The 14,990-nt window shown below is 43.4% G+C and overlaps 1 protein-coding gene across 1 annotated transcript in view; it reads left to right on the plus strand.

The window, feature by feature from the left end:
* The first annotated feature begins 405 nt into the window (after nucleotides 1–405).
* The window catches only part of atad2b (ATPase family AAA domain containing 2B), an 82,880-nt gene continuing 68,295 nt past the window's right edge, over nucleotides 406–14,990 (plus strand). The window contains exon 1 of the mRNA XM_042332785.1: nucleotides 406–539. Within this exon, the coding sequence (XP_042188719.1) occupies nucleotides 423–539 (117 nt within the window). The 5' untranslated portion in view covers nucleotides 406–422. The remainder of the gene's footprint in view (nucleotides 540–14,990) is intronic.

Raw genomic sequence — 14,990 nt, forward strand, 5'->3', positions numbered from 1 at the left:
GCAAGGATTATTATCATCATCATCATCATCGCGACGATGATCATTACCCTCGGGGAAAGCAATCAGCCAGTGGGGGTGGGTGGACCTGTGTGAGTGTGTGTGTGAGTGAGTGTGTGAGTGTGTGTGTGTGTGTGTGTGAGTGAGTGAGTGTGGAGTGTGTGTGTGGAGGTGTATTGTATTTGAGGTGTGTGTTGCTGTCGGTGTCCACACACACACACACACACAGACAGACAGTGAGTGCAGTCAGACTCCTCCCTCCCTCCCTCCTCCCCCCCTCACCGAGTGGAGCCGAGCGAGTGAGACCAGGGGACAGCAATGGCGTCGGTGCAGCCTTAGAGAGAGCAGAGAGAGGAGAGAGAGAGAGGAGAGAGAGAGGAGCCGCCGCCTCCCTCACACACACACACACAGACACACACACAGACATGGTGAGGACACGGCGGAACTCGGCGGTCGAGGCCGAGCCCAAGACCAACAGCGGCCGCATCTCGTCCAGGACTCGCTCCACCAGGTCGTCCGTCAAACACGAGGAGCCCAAGCGGGTAAGAGGCGGCGGCGGGGCCGGGGCTGTGGGTGCGGGAGCGCGGGGCCCGGGGCCGCCCCGGGGCCGCTCTATTGTCTTGGCTTCTCCGGGGGGGGGAGGGAGGGAGGGAGGGAGGGAGGAGGCCCCGCGGGGACCTGACAGCCTCACTGTGTGTGTGTGTGTGTGTGTGGGGCTGAGTCTTTGTGTGGAGCTGCACAGACACACACACACACACACACAGAGGCTGGAGCCCTGACAGTCAGTCTGTCTGTCTGTGTCTGTGTCTGTGCCACAGGCGCCATCACTGAGCAGCTGCAGAATTACAAGCAAACACAACACAGCCCGAGACTCTCTCTCTCTCTCATTTTACCCCACTCTCTCTCTTTACCTCTCTCTCTCTCTCTCTACCCCCCTCTCTCTCTCTTTTTACCCCACTCTCTCTCTCTCTCTCTACCCCACTCTCTCCCTCTCTCTACCCCTCTCTCTCTACCCCACACTCTCTCTTTACCCCCCCTCTCTCTCTCTACCCCTCTCTCTCTCTACCCCTCTCTCTCTCTTTACCCCCCCTCTCTCTCTCTACCCCTCTCTCTCTTTTTACCCCACACTCTCTCTCTCTCTACCCCACTCTCTCCCTCTCTCTACCCCCCTCTCTCTCTCTCTCTACCCCATTCTCTCCCTCTCTCTACCCCTCTCTCTCTCTACCCCACTCTCTCTCTCTCTTTACCCCACACTCTCTCTTTACCTCTCTCTCTCTCTACCCCACTCTCTCCCTCTCTCTATCCCACTCTCTCTCTCTTTACCCCACTCTCTCTCTTTACCTCTCTCTCTCTCTCTCTACCCCACTCTCTCTCTACTCCACTCTCTTTCTCTCTTTACCCTTCTCTCTCTCTCTACTCCACTCTCTCTCTCTTTACCCTTCTCTCTTTTTACCCCACCCTCTCTCTCTACCCCACTCTCTCTTTACCCCACTCTCTCTCTCTCTACCCCACTCTCTCCCTCTCTCTATCCCACTCTCTCTCTCTTTACCCCACTCTCTCTCTTTACCTCTCTCTCTCTCTCTTTACCCCACTCTCTCTCTCTACTCCACTCTCTCTCTCTTTACCCTTCTCTCTTTTTACCCCACCCTCTCTCTCTACCCCACTCTCTCTTTACCCCACTCTCTCTCTCTCTACCCCACTCTCTCTTTACCCCACTCTCTCTCTCTCTACCCTTCTCTCTCTACCCCTCTCTCTCTACCCCACTCTCTCTTTACCCCACTCTCTCTCTCTACCCTTCTCTCTCTTTACCCCACTCTCTTTACCCCCCTCTCCCCCCTTACAGTAACCACAGGCAACATTCGTATTTTTCTTTTCATTTTTTTTTTGAAAATCAAAAAAAACAATGTGGATTTCCTCTGAAATTACCAACAAATTACAACACAGCCCAGCAACCCACCCACCCTTTTTCTTTTTACCCCCCCCCCCCATTCTCTCTTTACAACCATTCCCCAATACAAATTTATCATAGGATAAAATTAGTTTCTCCCCCCACCCTCCCTCCCTCCCTCCCTGTGCATTTCTTGAGCTACTCAGTAATTACAAGCAAACACAAGACAACCCAACAGCCCAGACACCCCCTTTCTCTCTCTCTCTCTTTCTCTCTCTTCCCCCCACCCCCCTTTCTCTCTATTCCTTCTTTCTCCAGCTCCTTGCAACCACTCCCCTCCCTCCCCCAACACAAATGTATCACGGGGCTAAATCTGTGCAAAATATATGTCATGTATGCATTTTATTTTTTCGTGTATATATATATATAAATAATAATAATAATATTAAAAAAAAAGCACTGGGTTTCCTGTGCTGCTCAGTGTGGTGAAATGTCAAGCTCGTCTTGTGGTTTTCAACCAGAGCCTTTTGGGGTGTTGACAAAAAAAAAGGGAAGTGCAGTGTGTATGCTTTTGCAGGCTTTTCTCTAGCACGTACACACACACACATATATATATATATATACATGAAACAAAACCTCTGGATGCAACGTAAATACAAAAAGTTTCGTGTTTTGTTTTCGTCTGTGTAAAGCAATGGCGTCCCACTTCCTCCCCTTTCCTTTGTTGTTTGTGGTCGTGGCTTCGACGGTTGTAGGTGGTGGGACGAGGAAAGCTGTTTCTGATTAACGTTGGTTGCAAGAAGAGCCTTAACTCGTTCCAGTCAGGGAATTAAAATAACACTGTCACGAGAGTGCAGACGTTTTTTTTTCTCTCTCCCCTCTCTCTCTCTCTCTCTCTCTGTCCTTCCGAAGCTTTTGTCGTCCATGGAGGAAAAATGCATTTTGGAGCATTTGTGTTCTTGCATTGCTGGATGGTTTTTCGGTGTCTTTGCACACCCCCAGCAATTAATTTATGGCAGTACTTCTACTGTGTGCAATCATCACAAAAAGCAAAAACTCAAATCAAGTTAAAACTCGGAAAGGCAGCGTGGACTGTTTCACCGGTGCTGTTTCGTTTAAATGCCCTGTAACTTGTTCATTTGAAGGAAGTGTCTCAAAAGATTCCCAAGTGGCCATTCTTTGTATGTGAGATGAACTGGTGAATGTCAACATGGTGTTTGACTCACAGCTGAGCTCCAGCCTGTCCTCCACCAGTATTTACACACACTCATTTTCTGGCAGAAGTCACCGGGATAGTTAGCAGAATTGGGAATGCTGATTTTTTTTTTTTTGTCTTCCACCAAGTTTAGGGAGACAATTTGTACTAAGGCTTGAAATTAAGGTTTTTCAGCCCATCTGATCAATAACCCACGGAAGGCATTGGTTTGCAATGAAATCCATTGGTCTGCCAATGTAAAGACTAACCTTATGTCCAGATTTCCATTGACTATGTTGGTCTATTTATAAAAATGACAGTTTATAAAAATGTTCAGTAAATTTTCTACTTTTACAGGCTGGTACATGAATATGTGTTGGAACATAGTTTATCATTGTTTCTTTGGGTAAGCTGCAGTGTTACTGACACTAACTTGTTCCTGAGTTTACTCATAGTTGTTAATTCTGTGAACTAACAGAATTAAAAAACACTTTGTTCAAAACATTTTTTAGAGTAATGTTACCTGGGATGAGATTTGAAAAGCAAATAATGAGAAGACATTTTGACGTGAGCCTAATTTTTCTGAGGCTTTTTTAAATTGAAGTTTTATCAGAATTTTTTTCCAAGAGAATATAGATTTTTTTGTTACCAGCTTCTAATGAAATTCTTAACATGCAAGTATTGAATGGAAGTATTACAATGTATGAGAATACAGTGTATGAAACACAATGTTGCAAATAACTAGTTTTAAGCTTTTTGATTTTTTTTCAAACAAAAGCATTATTTTTGGACATTCAGGTCAGATTGGATGGCTTTATTTTACTGTGAGAAAGCTTGCTAAAATTGAGCATGTTATTTATAGAGATTTTAAAATGAAGACGAGGTGATGCTGCAGTCTGTATGTTACATCTGTAAAGAGAAAAAAATATTAGATGTTCACTGTATAGTCTTACTGTTGCTGTGGTTGGGGTGTTAAGCACATAGTCTGTAATGTTTTGTCTCCATCTGCTTGCTAACGTGGTTGCTCATAGAAGAGTAAACAGCGCTTAAATGATGAGGGACACAAATTGAAATCTAAATGTTTTCAAACTACATAAATTGTCTTCATTCCTGTTAACTAAATAATAATAATTCTTGCATTTGATATAGCACCTTATTGCATCATTGACACATCTTAAAGCTCCTCACAAAATATATTGTAAAGTGTAATGACTGTGCATTTAGTGGGCGAAATATATTTAAAAAATCTTATCAAAGGCACAAATAAAGTGTGGAAAGGCAGCCTCTCCCAATGCAAGCTCCTTAAGCTTCCCTCAATAACTCAGGTAGGACTGATAGAGCATATTAGGTACTGAGTAGATTACTACAATATTGCACTGTTGACTGAGCCTGAAATCTGAGATTGGATTGATAATGTGAGATATTTTATCAGTTCAGCCTGGATTCTTAAGGGAAGCTTGAGGTCATCCCCATACATTGCAATGTACAGACTATCCAAACCAGATTCTCGAGAGTTGTATATATGCATTTCTGGAATGGAGTATGAACTCTCTTCCCAGAGGGATTCACCTTGCTTACATTATTCTAGAAAGTATTTGGTGTAGGTTGGTGAAAATCAAGGCTTTGTGGACCCAATTGTGAACATTGTCTGATAAGCTTTCTGCTGCTGGCCAGGTAGGACCACCCAAACAATTAGGGTTACCAGGAATGGAATGGGAAGAATTCCTTTCCCAGTGACTGGTATCATGTTATGTAATCATGTTGAATGATTATCAGATCTTTTTCCTATGTTTGACAAATAAGTTTCTTTGAGGCTAAGGTTATGACAAATTCTAATGTTTGGCATGTCTTTTGATCAGCTATCAGCATATTTTGGATTAACAAACACTCTAGAAGAGAAATGTGAAAGATAGAAATACAGTTGATATGTTCCGATGTCATATATGGTAACACCATCATATTGGAATAATGCCTCTACTGTAAAACATCCTCAATTATTTTATTATGCTGGGCTCATATTTGTTGGTAGAGATGTTATTAGGGACGTTTGGAGTAGTGGTAGAAACCTTGCATTTTGTAACAAGAGAAAATGTTTTCCACACTAAGGTACTCGGTGTCAGATGCTCAAGTCAGAGTGCTATGGAATAGCACTTCCAATGTGTCCAGCAATGTGTTGCATATTGTATGCCTTATTTTTGATCTTGGAAGAGTATGGCCTGTTGCATCAGTGTGGTTTTTGTTTCATTTCTTACTTGTTGCTGTTTAGTGCAACTCATAAGTTTGTAATTTTTGCCATATTCCGACTATGTGAAATATGTTTTGGTAGGATTGGTTGGATTTGAACCCAAATTCCAGAGGTGAAAGGTAGATTTCCTCATATTATTCCACTAATGTTTTCGCTGAAATTATGCAGAAGGTAGCAATTTACAAAGTAAACTTTGTTTGATGTTACCTTTGAAATCTGTAACCACTAAATGTGTGTTCTATTGCATGTATTTGATCTGCACAAAGTTATTTTGGATTCAAGTAACTGTGAAAACAAATTTCTGTAATTACTATTGAACCACAACTTAAGCACACCTCAGCAACGTTCCTCTTTTGTAGCCTTTTTTTTTAAAAAAAATCTCATTTGAAACCGATGGTGACCAAAATCCTAAATTCATTGATTGATGAGGGGAGCTCATAAGGGCAACGTGTCAGTTTATTGGCTCTTGAATTGCTGTAGATTGATATATGAGCGTTTTTACAGGAAAAGTTGTGCTTTTTGAATTTATCATATCATATGGCAATAAGGCTACTGTCTTGATAGTGATGTTTCTTAGGGATCCATTTTTCTCTATATCCATAAATAATTTACCTTTGATTTCCTTTTGTTCCCTAGACTAACTAATCTTGCTTTTCGTATCATTTAATGGTTTATCATTTTTTGTTTTGTTTTATTTTTTGGGAGGAGAGAAACAGTCAATTAAAGTTTATGAAGTATGACTAAATACAGTTGTGTTAATGTGGATTATATGGGTTTCAAATTTAATGAGGATAGTAGTCTAGTTTGGGCTTTTTTTTAAAGAAAGCTTATTGTTTTTCTGATGGATCTTGAGTAAACTTCGGACTGTTATTTCTTATAGTAAAAGGATTATTAGATAATAAGTTGAAGGAATCCATTAATAATAATAATCCTTGAATTTGATATAGCGCCTTATCACGTCTTCGAGACATCTCAAAGCACTTCACAGAATATACTGCAAAGTCAATTGATTGTATATTTTGTGGACGAAATGCGACAGTCAGTTGTGCACAGCAGTGTCCCACAAACAATCGTGGATTGAAGTGACCAATTTTTTTAAAAAGGAATTATTACCCCTGGAAAAGCAATCCACCAATCGAATAACAACCGGGTTCCTACTTATTGCTAGGTAAACAGAGGCATGTGGAGTTAGGAAACTTGCCCAACATTTCGCTCTGCCGGGAATCGAACGCAGTTCTCTTGCTTGCGAGGTGAATGCTCTAACCACAGAGCCACAGAACTCCATAAGAGCACCAAGGCATCGAGAGGATTGCCATAAGCAAATGACTTCTCTTACAAGTTGGAACTGTGCCTTTGTTTGGGCAACACTTGTTTAAGTAGCTCGTCTGCTTCTTAAAGTATCTCACAATGTGCTTCTTGATAATGAATATATTATCACATGTTGCCCAGCTAAACCTGTTGCTATTTGGAAGAACTGAGTTTTGATGTTAGCTTCAGTCAAGGGAACCATTTGATACAGCACCTTTCATAACTTGCTAAGCTTTTCCTCATCTCAGTAACATTGCCCACCACTGCCACTACCTCTGCCTCAGTATGCAGGGATGCCTTCATTATGTCTAGGCTCTCTTGTGGATCCCCAGCACAAGATCCTTGTCCTTGTGTTCAATTCCCTCCATGCCTTTGCCCCACTCTTACCTCTGCGGCCTCCTGCAACTGGATTTTCCTTCTGCTCAGCTAACTTGCTGAATAATGGCCTGCTTCATGTTTCCTGCCTGATCCACCCCACCATCGTTGGGTGAGCTTTCAGCTATTGTGCTCCTGTTCGCTGGAACTCCATGTGGGATTCCCTCTATCTCACCACCTCGCTTCCTATTTTTAAAGTCTTCCTTATAACTTGTCTATTTGGTTTTGGTCGTCTTTTCCCCCTCCACGCTTCTTGGCTCCAGTACCCAGTCAGCTATGTAAAGTGCTTGGGATGTCCTGCTGACATGAAAGGAGCTATATAAATGTAAATTATTGTATTTTTAAAAAAATCTCTTCGGCCTGGAGGCACTGCCCTGCACTTCAACCATTCCTTATATTCAGCAATGTCCTGAGACTTAAATATATGATCTGTCGAAACCAACTTTCATCTGATGAAAAGGCAGCTAATTGTATTTAAGCAATGCTTTGAATGCATTGATGAAAACAAGATGCGCACCTTGAATCACAGGAAGAAGCTGTCAAGTCTTTGTGAATGAAATCAGAATAATTCAGACTGACCGACTGAAGAAGATGGTCAGTTTGGATAAGAGGGAAGTGGCCAAAGGTGCAGTCAAAGGGATGGGTCTAGGTGGGAGAGAATACAGACTGTAGAATTCTGGATGATCGAGCTTGTGGAAGTTCGACAAGGAGGTTGGTGAATAGTGCAATCAGAAAGTCTCGTCTGGAGGGGAAAAAAGTGTGAGTGAGGGTTCTGTCCTTGGTCCTCTCCTTTTGAATATTTACATGCTCCCACTCGGTGATATCATCTGCAGGCATGGCGTTAACTTCCACAAGTATGCGGATGATATCCAACTTTTATCTCTCTACTTCCACTCTCTACTCCAGGATCACTGCTGTCCTGATGGAATGTCTGTCAGACAAGTCCTGGATGAGAGCCAGTTTTCTCCAGTTGAATGTTGACAAGCTTGAGGCCCGCCTGCTTGGCTCCCATCAGCACCTCCTCACGTCAGGTTCTGACCAGCATCACTATTCATGGGTGCACTCTCCACCTTATAATAATAATCCTTGCATTTGATATAGCGCTTTTCACATCTTCTCGACGTCTCAAAACGTTTCACAGAATAGACTGTAAAGTGAATTGACCGTATATTTATGGGCGAAACGCGGCAGCCAATTGCGCACAGCAGTGTTCCACAAACAGTCGTGGATTGAAAATGTCCAATTTTTTTTTGGGAGGGATTATTATTAGGCGTGTGGAGTAAGGAAACTTGCCCAAGGTTTCACCCTGCCTGGAATTGAACCCAGGTGTCTCACTCTCCTACTGAGCTATACGACTCCAGGACTCCAATCATTAAAATATTATAGCACAGAAGGAGGCCCGTGCCCATGGTGCCTGTGCCGGCTTTTTGGAAGAGCTGCCTAATCAGTCCCACTCCCCTGCTCTTCCCCCTTACCCCTGCAAATATTTCCTTTTCAAGTACCTATGGGCTTGCTCTTCCCTACCTCTGTGACCTGCTAAAAGGTTACCAACCTGTCCGCTCCCTATGCTCGGTGAGCACTGGCCTGCTCCATGTGCTCCATGCTCTACCATCGGTGGTCGGGCCTTCAGCCTTTCTGAAAGCACCCTCTGGAACTTCATCTGGAATGCCTCGCCTCCTCATTTGCTCCCTCAAGGCCCTCTCCAGAACCTCCTTTGTGTGCATAATTATAAATTGTCAGGCGCCTTGGGACGTCCTCCCAACGTGAAGGGTGCTATATGAATAGAAATCTTTGCATTTGATATAGCGCCTTATATTGGAAGAACGTATCAAAGCACTTCACAGGATTTGTTTTGAAGTGACTATATTTATAGGCAAACGCGGCAGCACAATTGCACACAGCAAATGCCCACAGATATTCATGAAGTGAATGACCAATTTTATTTGGGGGATTGTTGACTAAGACATCGAGAGAGAGAAACTACCTTCTCTTTTCGAATAGTGCTATGGGATCTTTAACGTCGACCTGAACAGGAGTTGGGACCCCGGTTTAATGTCTCATCCAAAGGACGACGCCTCCGACAACGCAAGCCCCCCGCTGCGGCACTGCATTGGAGTGTCAACTTGAGACTATTCAAACCTGTTGTTTGTTGTTATGAATGTGGGTTTGCTGCATTTTGGTGTTAGGTAGTGATGGAGGTGGACGAGTTATGCAGATGGAGGAAAGCAGTCTTGGTCAGCACCTGGATGAAAGCCAAAAAAGTCAATTGAGGGACCTACTGTATATAATCATGCATACTGAATTTGTGAGTTTGGACAGTACCTACTTCATGGAATTTGCACTGATCACTTGGTTTAATGACACATTTGCAGAACAGCAGATGTGTAAAATCAGCCTTCTTACCCGCGTGCCAGAAACTGTAAGTTTTAGTTGCACTGCATAATGTTTGGTTTTGTAAGTTATTTGACTTAGGGTTGCGATTTGCTGGTCAAGGCACAACACCAACAACTGAATTTAAAAGTGACCTTTCAATTCCTCAAAACCATGAAACTCTTTTCTCCTCCAACCATAATTTCCATATAACCTGCACTCTAAAGTAACTTTGTAGTTTTTTTTTGCAGTGATTTAAATGTGTTTGTAAACCAGTGGAATTAGGGTTAAAAAAACTACTGGGAATGGCAACTCTTATAGTATTGTCATACCCAAATCAAACTAGATTCTACCTGTGAAAGCACTGTGCAAATGTCATCGCTTAGTGTTGGTTGGTATTAGACGTTTTGCCCATATTTCCTGAGTCAGCCACAGTGCAGAAAAGTAGTTCGAACACCATTAGAAATCTGTCTCTCTTTTTATGATTTGGAATTACACTGGATTTTACAAAACTGCCATATGAGCATGAGGAGACTTCTGATTTCTCGCTCTCCAAATTTAAAGATGCTGCCTTCCGTTTTGCCAGATTGTGTTCAAGTTGGTTTTCTCTCTCCTGTTCTTGTATGTCACCTGGTATATTACTTTCTGGTGAGTTACCATTTGCTGCTTCTGTCGTGCATTATGTTGCCTTTTTCTCATTCATTTCCATTCCCCCTCCCCTTTACCCCTCCCTCCAGTCTTGGTTCTTTTGTCTCGCTCTTGTCAGTTTCTGTTCTCAATTATCTTCTGGCATCATATTCATATTTAATTTCTACTTTAAAAAAATTATTTTTTAGTGCACAGCGATTTCAGAAATTTTTTGTATATTAAGATATGGACACAATTTCTATAAAGTTATGTTGCCAAAATCTAGAATTGCATTTTTTTAGGTAATTTTTTTAGCTAATGCAATTTGTATAGGTTCTGTTAAGACGATTCTTAAAAAGATTACGTGTTATGATGTAGTTACACCCAGTCTCTGTTTGTAAGACAGAAATAATATGCGCTGATCCCGGACTTTAGTTGATTGAACCAAAATGCTTTAAAACAATTGATTAAGTAACGAGGATAGAAATGCACACAATTGCAATTACTCCAAACTAGTAGAGGAAAAAAACCTTTGATTCAATCTTATAAGAGTCAAGGTTAGTGAGTAATATTTATAGGAAGCAGAATGCCTCAGATTTCGAAATGATTTCTAGCAGTACGTACTTGCCATGTTGGGAGCTGCTCGTCTTCCCAAATAAACACAACTAGTCAGTTGCAGAACAAATGCCCCCTTTTGACAGAGACATTGTCTTGAATGTCAACTGTGCATTGCATTCAGGAATATCTCTGTCAAAATGTGGAATATCAAACTAGGCTCTACACCAAAATGGTTGTCTGTGTTTAAACCTGACTGCTTTACTAAAAGCGAGGTGTAGATCCTTAATCTCAAGGTGGATAGTGTCAAACATTTGTGATGGTTATTCAGATGAGTTCAGACTTGGTGCCTCCAGAAAGTGGTCTTTGACTAACTTTTGTACTCTCAGGTATTTCTGTGACTCGTCTTGCTATCCTGCCTGTTTGCAAACTGTCCTTGGGCTATCATCCAACAAGTCAGCAATCATTGAAGAATCTGGAATGAGCAGAAGTAGTTTGAAAAAAGAGAATTCTGCAATAATAATTGGCTTTACAACTCGCTTTCCATAATAAGAGTTAACTATTTAATCAGCAGAATAGGATGACTAATTTACAGATGACATCGGGCCAACTAGAACAGTAGAATCATTTATGCCTTTATGCTGTATGCTGCATTTAACTTGCAAACTACTTCAGAACATGTTCCAGTGGAACAGGTTTTTAAGCAGCCTGAAGCTGATGGTACCTGGATCCACTGGTTTATTTTACAGGGCGTAATCCAAGGCACCAATGCAAGGTGCAGATTCAAATCTTGACTGGTTTTAGCTCTGAATGGTCCGTAGTCCCTTCCTCCCACGATCAGCATTTGCTCCTGTCACTGTAAAGCATTCTGAGATGTTGTTCTGTGGGAAGGGCAAGTTGGTTCGGAACTTATTTGAAAAGTTACAAGAAGTGGCCTTGTAATTTTGCTGATTATTCATAATTAGCTGTACGCGTTGTAGTTTTGCTAGCAACCAAAGGATCCAATGTGGATTGTAGATTGACACACACAGACAGACACAGACAGGCATTTCATCTTTATCTATACTCCTGTGGGAGGACTCCTATGGGAGGACTCCTTTGGGAGGACTCAGTGGGTGACTCGGCACTTTTAAAATGTAATTTTGTTGTTGTTGCCATGGCTTAGCTTCGTCTGTGTTCATTATTTTGTTCCCGCTGCTTGGCTTCGGTCGGTCGAAAGAAGATTGTTGCTTTATAAGTAAAACTATACATGGCCCGGTTTGAATAATTAAATTTCAACTCAACCTATGGCTACATTCAACAAACTTTTGACTTTTTGTCATTCTGTACAAATGTCAAATACAAGAATGTTACTTATCAATGACATTAGTATTTAATTTTTCAATCTCCTTAGTTATTCTATTGATTATTGCTTTGGACAAAAAGCTTTCCTCTCTCCCCCTTCCCACCTCCAAGAGATTATATCGAACAACTGTTTTGAATCTTTGCCTCCCTTTTCCACAAGTCTGTTGATTTTTCTTATTTATAATAGAAAGATTTTGTGCTGTTGAACTTCAACCTCCCGAGTTTTCACAAGTTTCGTGTTAAGTTTGCCAGTCTTATCAGTTTGCCTTTAGCATTTTTTGTTTTAGAGCTCTGTTCAAAATCTAGCTCACTGAATCCAAAGAAGTAAATACCAGCCTATTCATAATATAGTATTTGGGTTCCTCGTCTTTACAGCATTGTCTCAAATTCTTTCACAATCTTTAGTCTGTTACTTCATCTGTATGCCTTCTTCCTTAATGTTTAATTTCAGTTTTGTCATATATGTTTACTTTCAATATCTGAGGCATGCTCTACTAAAGAAACTTATTTTATCACCCAAAGTTCCCAGCTACATACCTTCAAAGAGAATATTTTTACGGGAACACTTGTACTGTATATAAAACGCAAGTAGATATCTGAAAAACATGACTAATCCATGTGGTGATGCGAACCAGATATTTAAAATGTCATAATGCTGGGTAACAAGCACATCCTATTGTTTTGAATAAATTGATATGATATTTTGACATATACTGGACAGATCAGTGCCACTAATGCCCAATTGTTTGTTCTTCAAGTAGACTTTCAGCTGTTACCAACCCTTTATTCAGTTTCGCTATTTGTTAGCATTGTTATACAGTACTACGACTTCATACAAAGCTGTCCTTATTAAAAAGCAATTTCTAACAAGAGTTCTTATCTGCTCCAAGTTACAAATGAAGAGTCCTTCTTGTGCAACAGTATAACCTGCATGAGATTTCTTTAACCAGATAACATGGTTTGTGTTGAGGTGCCTTTCCCGCTGCCTCCAGCCCCTCTACCGGCACCCCGGTCCCACTTCCCTTCCAGCCCCTCCCCCATCCCGCCCTCCACACCTTTGACCGTCTCCCCCTCTTCGCTCACCTCCATCATTTCCCGTATGAAACCTACCATCTGCTCCCTTGACTCCATCCCTACCCCTCTCCTCACCTCCCAGCTCCACCTACTTGACCTCCAACTAATAGACCTTGTTAACCTCTCCCTGTCCACTGGCACTGTACCCATCCCCTAAAGACAGCCGTCATCACCCCTCTCCTCAAAAAACCTTCCCTGGACCCATCTCTGCTCTCCAACTACTGCCATATTTCAAACCTTCCTTTTCTATCAAAGGTCATGGAATGAGTCGTCGCTTCCCAGCTTTGCTCTTTCCTCTCTCAGCATTCCCTCCATGAACCCCTCCAATCTGGGTTTCGTGCTGTTCACAGCACAAAGACAGACATGGTCAAAGTGACAAATGGTTCTGTCCATCTGCGACCAAGGCTCTCTGTCTGTGTTCCCTTGTCCTTCTCGACCTATCGACCACTTTCAATTTTGTTGACCATTCTATTCTTCTCCACCACCTCTTGTACCATCTCCATCTCATGGTTCTGCTCTTGCCTGGATCCAATCCTACGTTTCTCACTGTCTGCACTTCGAGGCCACCAACGACTTCTCCTCTCGTCCCTGCACTGTCACGTGTGGCGTCCCTCAGGGTTCAGTCCTTGGTCCCCTCCTTCAATCTATACATGCTCCCACTCTGCGATATCATCCGCAGGCATGGGGTCAATTTCCACATATATGCAGCTGGCACTCAACTCTATCTCGCTGCCTCCACCCTTGACTCCAGGACCGTTGATGTCCTGGCTAATTGTTTGCCTGACATCAAGTCCTTGACCAGAGTCAACTTCCTCCAGCTGAATGTTGGCAAGACAAAGGCCCTCCTGCTTGGCTCCCGGCAGCACCTCCTCACCTTAGCTGCTGACACTCACCATTCATGGCTACAGTTTTCACCTCACTGGGCCAATCCAAAACCTTGGTGTACTTTTTGACCCTCAGCTATCCTTCGAACCCCACATTCGTGCCGTGACCCGTTCCGCCTTTCCACACATCTGCAACATTGCCGGCTTCTGACATTGCCTCTTACTGCAGGCTGCCGAGACCCTGATCGCGTTTGCATTACATCCCGGCTTGACTAGGCCAACTGGCTGCTCATTCGACTTCCCAAGTCTTCCCTCCACAAGCTGCAGATTATTCAGAACTCTGCAGCTCGTGTCCTCTCCCGCATCAGGCTCCGTGAACCTATCACCCCCATTCTTGCCCGGTTTCACTGGGTCCCATTCAACAACAACAAAATGACGTTTATGGCGCGCCTTTCACGTCGGGAGGACGTCCCAAAGCGCTGAACAGTCAGGTGTCGGGGTCCGAGCATGGAGGAGGGGTGGTGGTGTAAGGGTGAGGGAAGGCAGAGAGGTGGGAGGGAGACCAAAGTCACAGTCGAAGAGAAAGGTCTTGAGACCGACCTTGAAGGAGGCAAAGGAGGAAGCGAGGCGAAGGGACCGTGGGATGGAGTTTCAGAGTGTGGCGTCAGAGAGGCTGAAAGCCCGGCCACCGATGGTTGGGTGGGAGACATGGAGAAGGCCGGAGCCCGATGAACGGAGCGGGCAGGCTCGTAGGGAGTCAGCAGGTCAGAGAGGTAGGAGGGGGCAAGGCCATGGATGGCTTTAAAGGTGAGAATGAGGATCTTGAACTCGATCCTCTGGGGGATGGGGAGCCAGTGGAGTCGGGCGAGAGTGGGAGTGATGGTGTCGCGAAGCCTGGTGCATGAGAGTACATGAGCTGCAGAGTTTTGGATGATCTGCAGCTTGTAAAGGGAAGAGTTGGGAAGGCCGATGAGGAGGGGGTTCCAGTAATCAAGCCTTGAGGTGACGAATGCATGGGTGAGGGTTTCGGCAGCCTGAGGGGTGAGGCAGTGGCGGAGTCTGGCAATGTTTTGGAGGTGGTTGTAGGCAGAGCCAGTCGTGGAGTCCTGTAGCTCAGTGGTTAGAGCACTCGCTTTGTAAGCGAGAGACCTGATTTCAATTCCAGGCAGAGCGAAACCTTATGCAAGT

Source organism: Callorhinchus milii, unplaced genomic scaffold (assembly GCF_018977255.1).
Source record: "Callorhinchus milii isolate IMCB2004 unplaced genomic scaffold, IMCB_Cmil_1.0 Scaffold3, whole genome shotgun sequence".
NCBI classification, from domain to species: Eukaryota; Metazoa; Chordata; class Chondrichthyes; order Chimaeriformes; family Callorhinchidae; genus Callorhinchus; species Callorhinchus milii.